We start from the raw sequence: 7,012 nt of genomic DNA, 5'->3' as shown, positions 1-7,012 counted from the left end.
AAAAAAATTATGAGATATTCAAAGAATCACAAAGAATCAAAAAAAAAGTGACCCATAATATGGAGAAAAATAATTCAATAGAAAAAAACACAGAAATGAGAGTGATGAAAGAAATAACAGATAAAGAACTTTAAATATATATTATAAATTTGGTTCACATGTCCAGTAAACTAAGAACACATATATTAGTGAAGAGAGAAATGGGTGGTCTAAGAAAGAAGGGAGCTTCTAGACATGGTAAAACATAGTATCTGAAATGAAAATTTTATTGACTAGGATTAATGGTAGATTAGACGCTACATAAGAAAAGATCAGTGACCTCAAATTCACAGAAACAGCATCTGTCCACAGTGAAGAACAGAGTTGCAGGGGCCAGTGTGACATGGACTGGCTGGAGTGCCAGGAGAGGACAGAGATGCAGGGAGAGAAAAAGCATATGAAGAAATTATGGCCACATGTTTCCAAATTGACAAAAGCTAAAAATCCAGAAATACAAGAAGCTTAACAAATTCCAGAGAATAGGCCGGGCATGGTGGCTCATGCCTGTAATCCTAGCACTCTAAGGAGGCCGAGGTGGGTAGATAGCTTGAGCTCACGGGTTTGAGACCAGCCTGAGCAAAAACCAAGACCCCATCTCAACTAAAAATAGAAAAAAACTGAGGCAAAAGGATTGTTTGAGCCCAAGTTAGAGGTTGCTGTGAGATATGACTCCATGGCACTTTACCTAGGGCAACAGCTTGAGACTTGTCTCAAAAAAAAAAAAAAAAAAAAGAATTCCAGAGAATAAAAACACACACAGCTATACCAAAGCACATCATAGTTATTGTCCAAAAACAGAAATAAAGAGAAAATGTAAAAGCAGCCATAGGGGTGGGAGGGCTCGTAATATGCAGAGGAACACCAATGAGAATGACTGTGGCTTCTCACCTGAAGCCACTCCAGCCGGAGCACAGGGGAGTGACATCTCTAATGCGCCAAGAGGAAATCGCAACTGTCAGCCAAGAACTGTACAGTAAGCAAATGCATCCTTCAAAAATGAAGGTGAAATAAAAGCTTTTTTAGACAAAGCAGACAAAAGCAGAGTGAATTCATCTCTAGTAGACCTGTGCTAGAAGGAGTGGTACACTGTATCCTTTCAGCAAAAGTAGAGGGTCCCAGTCGGAAGCTTGGATCTACACAGAGGGATGAATAGTGCTGGGGATGGTGGACAGGCAGGTAAACACAAGACTGTTCACTTTCACCACTGGAAAATGCAGTCGTCTGTTGAGAGCACAAAGGACATTGTGCAGTTCATAGCCCACGTGGAAGTAAGAAGCCTGACGTTGGTAATTCAGAGATGGGAGTGGGAAGAGGGGAAGCCTGTTGCTGTCATGCTGTTGTAAGAATCTGCCATTATACTGAAATCATATACTAGTAACTAAAGGTAGATTGTGATAAGCTGAAGATGTGTACCTAAATCCTGGAGCAACCACTACAAAATAAGCCAAGAAATATAACCGATTAGCCAGTAGTAAAAGAGACTGGCAGACAAAGCAGGACACAGCTATATGTTAAATACAAGAAAACCACTTTACCTGTGTAGACAGGTTGAAGGACAGAGAACTTCTGGTGAGCTAAGGAGCCCCTTGCTGAACACTTCCTGAGGCACCTCGCCTCAGTGAACCTTCCAGTCACTAGCAAGTCCTGCTGGAAGGCTGTGGACCCGGAGGGTGTGGACCACAGTGCACAGAGTCTGAATCCAGTGCCTGCCAGTGCAGCCCTCCGAATCTCAACACAGACTAGTATCTGTGCTGGATGCATGGTGTCGAGCCTGGCTACCTGGCCCTGCCCTCCTACGGCCCTTCTTCCACAGGGCAGGGCATCCAGAGTGGTCTTTATAGACATAAGCACATCTGTCTCTCCCCTGCTCAGGGCCCTTCTGTCACTCCCCATTTCATGGAGAACAAGTGCCAGCTTTCCAAGGCCCTTCACCCTCCTGCTGCTTTCCACCTTCCTTGGTGGGCCCAGCCCGGCTAGCCTCTTCGCTATCCCCATGGGACCCAGGCAGCTGGTACTGTGCTCCCCTCCTGTCACCTTCTGGCCCCTGTCCACCCACCTCTGGCTCTCCTGGTCTCCTGTTCAGCTCTCCTTTTCCCAGCACCCATCACCGGCTGCAGCATCGTGCAGCATGCTGGGTGCTGTTTGCTGTCTGTCCCTTATCTAGAACATAAGGATCGGAGGGGCAGGACTGCAGTCTTTTCTGGTCTCAGATGTGTGCCGAGTGTCTGGGAGTGCCTGCACACAGCCAGCACTTGGGGAGGGAGTTGTTCACTGACTATTGACTCTGTAAGTCAACAACGGACTGACTTGTGTCACTCTTCCTTGCATTCTCACGTGCTGTGTATTTTTCCAGGGGGCTCTATGGAAGAGACAAGGGAAAGGTCATGTTCATAAGGTCTTTGCCCTTCAGAGGGGCTATAGCTGAAGCCTGTGGGAGAGGCAGGCTGGAAACTGGAGGCCAGAGGCCAGGGCCAGGGCCAGGGACTCTGCTTTTCACCACTGCTGCTGCCACTGGCTACATGGACAGAGGCCATTTACTCAGTCTTCCTGCCTCACTTTGCTAATGTATCCCAAGGAGGGAACTGGTGGTCAGACAGGGCCCTTCTGTGACTGACTACCACCCTCCTCAGGGCTAGGTGGGCAGACGTTGGGAAGGCATGTTGAAAAGTCAGGACACTCTACATGTGTAACCAGGCTGAGGACAGAGAGCAACTCACATGTGGTGACAGATGCCACCCTCCCAGACTGGAAAGGACTTTGTCTCCGAGAACAGCCGAGTGCAGGGGCGAGGCACCTTTTTGCAGGCTGCAGGCACAAAGCAGAAGGCTTATGAGGGGCTGTGCTGAGGGTGGTATCTTCCCAGCTCCACCATACAGACTCTATCTGAGGGAGAGACTCCAGCAGCGTGCCTGGATCTGGGGTCTGCACCTGCTGTTTCCTGAGCTGCAGGCCCCATCTCCAGGTGTGGCAGCTCTGGTCTGGGCATCCTGGAGGCTGGTCCTCTTAAGGCCAAGAGGCCATGGGGTGCTATGATGAGATGGGAGCCTCCCTGCCTATCCTGGTACCCAGGACATGTGCTGGTCTAAGGAGTGTGTGTCCTCTTGGGCCTGTTCTGTGACTGTGTGTTCCGGTGCAGGGTTGTTCAGGCTCTTGCTATTGGTGGCACCTTCTATGCAGCCCACCCATCTCCCTGCCTGGCACTCAGAAGCTTTGGGCCCTTGGTCTGACACCTCAGAGGCCCCCAACAGCAAACCCACCTGTGACCCAGTGGTCCTGGGGTTGTCATGGGCTGTTGTGACAGGTGTCCTGAGCCCAAGTCTCGACTTACCGAGCTCACAGCGTCTGCCTTTGAAGCCCGGTGCACAGTCACAGCTGTGGGTCCCAGTACCCTGCACACATGTGCCTCCGTTCTGACAGGGGCTTCCTGAGCAGTTCCCTGGGGCAGCTGGAAGCAGAGGCCACACAAGGTTAGTCCCTGGGACATCTGGAAGCTGCAATATGGACACGTTGTGTCCCCCTCTGCAACCTGGCCCGAGATGCAGGGAAGCTGCTCTCCCTGCAGTGACAGGCCTGTCCCTCTCCTGCTGTGGCACATAGCAGTGGGCTCTCAAACACGACTAGGGTGGACCTACTTCAGGTATCCAAAGAAAGCAGAGGGGAAAGGACAGGCCAAAGCATGCCTGGCCTAGACTTCATCACAAGGAAAGATGAGAAAAAGGAAATAAGGAGATAAAGGAGAGGGGGGCAGGAGAAGCAGGACCCCTGGTGCTGAGACCCCCCAGCCCACATACCCCCCACTTGTCTGGCAGCACCCTACATGGGGTCTCCGGTTGGCATGGAGCCCTCCTGGTCCTCCTGTCCACAGCCCTTGGCATGGAGCCAGGGCCCTGCTCAGGGTGGCTGCACCGCATCCTCACCACATTTGGCTGCTAGTATGTCATTTTTTTCTAGCTTCATCAAGATTTGTTTTACGTTTTATTGGTTTACTTTTTAACTTAACAAACATTGAAAAACAGGAGCGAGTCAGAATTGTGTCTACCCCACTTCACCTAATGCTAAGCCAGTCCTGCCCCCCACCCTGCTGGCCTGTCCCCACGCTGGCCCTGGGTTTCTCTCCCTGGCTGGCTCCCCTCCTTCCTCACTGGATCTATTTCCCCTTTTTCCTCCCTCACATAGTCCTCTGGGACTTTTCTTGTCTTTTTGATTTTCCTGATGTGCTTACAATGAGTTATGGGCCTCTAGAAAACGTCTCATGAAAATTTCCAAAACCACAACACGGGGAGTGTGAAGAGCCCTATGCACTCAGCTTCAATGACGATCAAAGTTGGCTAGTCTTCTTTCATCTATTTCCATCCTTTTGTCACCTTCTCTTTCTCTTGTTGAAGAATTTCTAGATAGTTTACAGATATTATTTACCATTTCACCTGCACACAGGTCAGTGCGTATCCAATATGTCACATAACCATGAGGCTATTACTACAAATTAGCAGTAGTTCCTAGGCCATGGTCACGTTTTTCCAGATCATCTTAAAATGTCCTTTACGGCTGCTCTGATGTCTTGTGGGCTCACAGAGTGCCTTTGTTTGATGGATCTCAAGTCCCTGTTACCCATACCTTATACTCTCCTCCCCCCTTACTGAAGAAACAAGGTCATTTTTCCTGCAGAGTTCAGCTCCTAGATCTGACTCACTGCACTGTGGCATTGGCTTGTCCCTGCCCCTGTCTCCTGGAACCCCTCTCTAATTAACTGGACAGAGGGGTTCAGTGGGACCCAGGCTTAGGTGGTCCGTGTAGGGAGACCCACAGGGAGGCTCATGGGCCATCAGCCACACCAGGGAGTGTGATACCTCTGAGTCCTGCTTGAGCGATGTGAAGACTGCCCACTTGGTCAGCATTGGAGGCTTGCTCACTCCAGAAGAGAGTCCTGTGGGACTTGCTTGCACCTGACAGTTTGAGCAGCCATCAAGGTCCATCACCAGGGTGGTGCCTGACTCTGCCTTGGGCAGCTGGAGAGTCACCTGTGAGGACAGGCTTTCCTCTGGCCACCCTAGGGCCCCCTGGGCTGGGATCCATACAGGCAGGGCGGGAGAAATGCTCCAACTTTTTCCATTATGTGCCAGCAGACAGTTCCCAGCAAGCACTAGAGTTGACCAACAAGGTATTTTTCTTTGCAGGCATCTTGGTGATCACATGGGTTTCTGTGCCCTTGATGGGGTCAATCCACTGCTGTCACTGTGGCAGCCCTCTCAGGTCAGTTCCTCAGCCCTTTGGACACAGTCCTAGCTGTTTTGAAAGCTTGCTTGCTTTTTACACAATACTGTGTCCTGGGACAGTTTTGCCCATATCCCACTTCAGCCTCGGGACTAGCCATTTCTCCAAAGGTCTCTGGTTCCTCTGGGAAGAGCAAAACCTAGCACCCACAGTCTGAGTGCTCCTGGCACCCACTGCTCCTGGGCATCCATTCCTGCTGCCGGCTTTTTCTGGAACAGGACTGAGAAATCAGGTTTTTAAAATATAGACAAATTGTGAATTTATACCAATATTTCCAGTCCAAATAACACAATTAAATTTAAAAACAAGGTTTTAAACTCCTTGGATTTCAGATTTTTATTTCTTTCACTTAAATTTTTGGTGACATTAATGTTTATTTTCTTCATCCTACAACATACATGTACTAGTTTCAAGGCCAGTTTTACTCCCTTAATGATACCAGTATCATTATCAGCACCAAGATTTCTCGGCAATGTTTCTTATCCCAAGGCCACACCCCACTGGGCGAGTGGTTAGACTGCTGTTATTAAAATTGCTTGAAAAGATACTTTTTTCCTGTGTGGTTCTGCCATCAACACTATAAATAAGTTATTTGTTTCAGTTTGTTTTCAATTTTTAGGTGTTCCCTTTTCTTTTTTAAATTTCAGATTGTTATAGGAGTCCATACAATTTGTTTACATAGTTTGCGTCAGCATGGATGGAGTCAGAGTTAGAGGTGTGCCGGGTACCAGAAAGTGTGCAGTACACCCAGGAAGTGGGTGGGAATTTACCCTTGCCCTCCCCCCCCCACCCCTTAAATTCCATTAAGTTTTTCTTCCCTATGAACTTGTAGGTGTTGAACAACTAGTTCCAACTTAGTACTGAGTACACGTGGTGTTTGTTTTTCCTTTCTTGTGATACTTCACTTAGGAGAATGGTCTCCAATTCCGTTCAGGCTGTTACAGTTCATTAACCATTGAGGAACTGCTGGGCACTTGGGTGCTTTCCACATCCTTGCAATTGTGAATTGTGCTGCAACAAACACTCAAGTGCAAGTGTCTTTTTTATAAAATGTCATGTTTTTTCCCTTTGGGGAAATACCCAGTAGTGGGATTGTTGGATTGAATGGTAGGTTTCTTAGTTCTCTGAGGAATCTCCATATGACTTTCCCTGGAGGTGGTAGAGTTTGCAGTCCTAACAACAGTGCGTGAGTGTTCCTTTCTCTCCACATGGTCTTGCCCTTTCTTTTTATTGTTTTAAAAACATTTTCTGGGTTCTAAAGTCAACTATAAAACAAGGTACATTCAGAGAAGCCTCCATTCCCTTTATCCTGTTCTTTCCTTCCCCACTTAACCATATTATTCGTTTTATTTCTTTTTAAATATAAGAGAAAAATTCATATTTCCTCACTTCATTTTCCTATCCCAAAAATAACATACTGAAAACACAATTCTGCACATTACTTTTTTTTTTCTTTTTTTTGAGACGGAGTCTCATTGTGTCGCCCTCAGTAGAGTGCAATGGCATCACAGCTCACAGCAACCTCAAACTCTTGGACTTAAGCAATTCTCTTGCCTCAGCCTCCCAGGTAGCTGGAACTACAGGTGCCCGGCATCATGCCCAGCTATTTTTAGAGATGAGGTCTCTTCCTCAGGCTGGTCTGAAACTCGTGAGCTTAGGTAATCCACCCACCTCAGCCTCTCAGAGTGCTAGGATACAGGCA

At 48.0% G+C, this 7,012-nt stretch overlaps 1 protein-coding gene across 1 annotated transcript in view; it reads right to left on the bottom strand.

Moving 5' to 3' along the window:
* The window catches only part of SNED1 (sushi, nidogen and EGF like domains 1), a 76,961-nt gene that overhangs the window by 4,093 nt on the left and 65,856 nt on the right, over window positions 1–7,012 (bottom strand). The window contains exons 27-28 of the mRNA XM_023518252.1: window positions 3,368–3,484; window positions 2,757–2,844 (exon numbers count right to left, since the gene is read on the bottom strand). Of these exons, the coding sequence (XP_023374020.1) occupies window positions 2,757–2,844; window positions 3,368–3,484 (205 nt within the window). The remainder of the gene's footprint in view (window positions 1–2,756; window positions 2,845–3,367; window positions 3,485–7,012) is intronic.

Source organism: Otolemur garnettii, unplaced genomic scaffold (assembly GCF_000181295.1).
Source record: "Otolemur garnettii isolate 467f Iridium unplaced genomic scaffold, OtoGar3 scaffold00133, whole genome shotgun sequence".
NCBI lineage: Eukaryota > Metazoa > Chordata > Mammalia > Primates > Galagidae > Otolemur > Otolemur garnettii.
The sequence above is the reverse complement of the archived record's forward strand: the minus strand, read 5'-3'. Positions and strand labels throughout refer to the sequence as shown.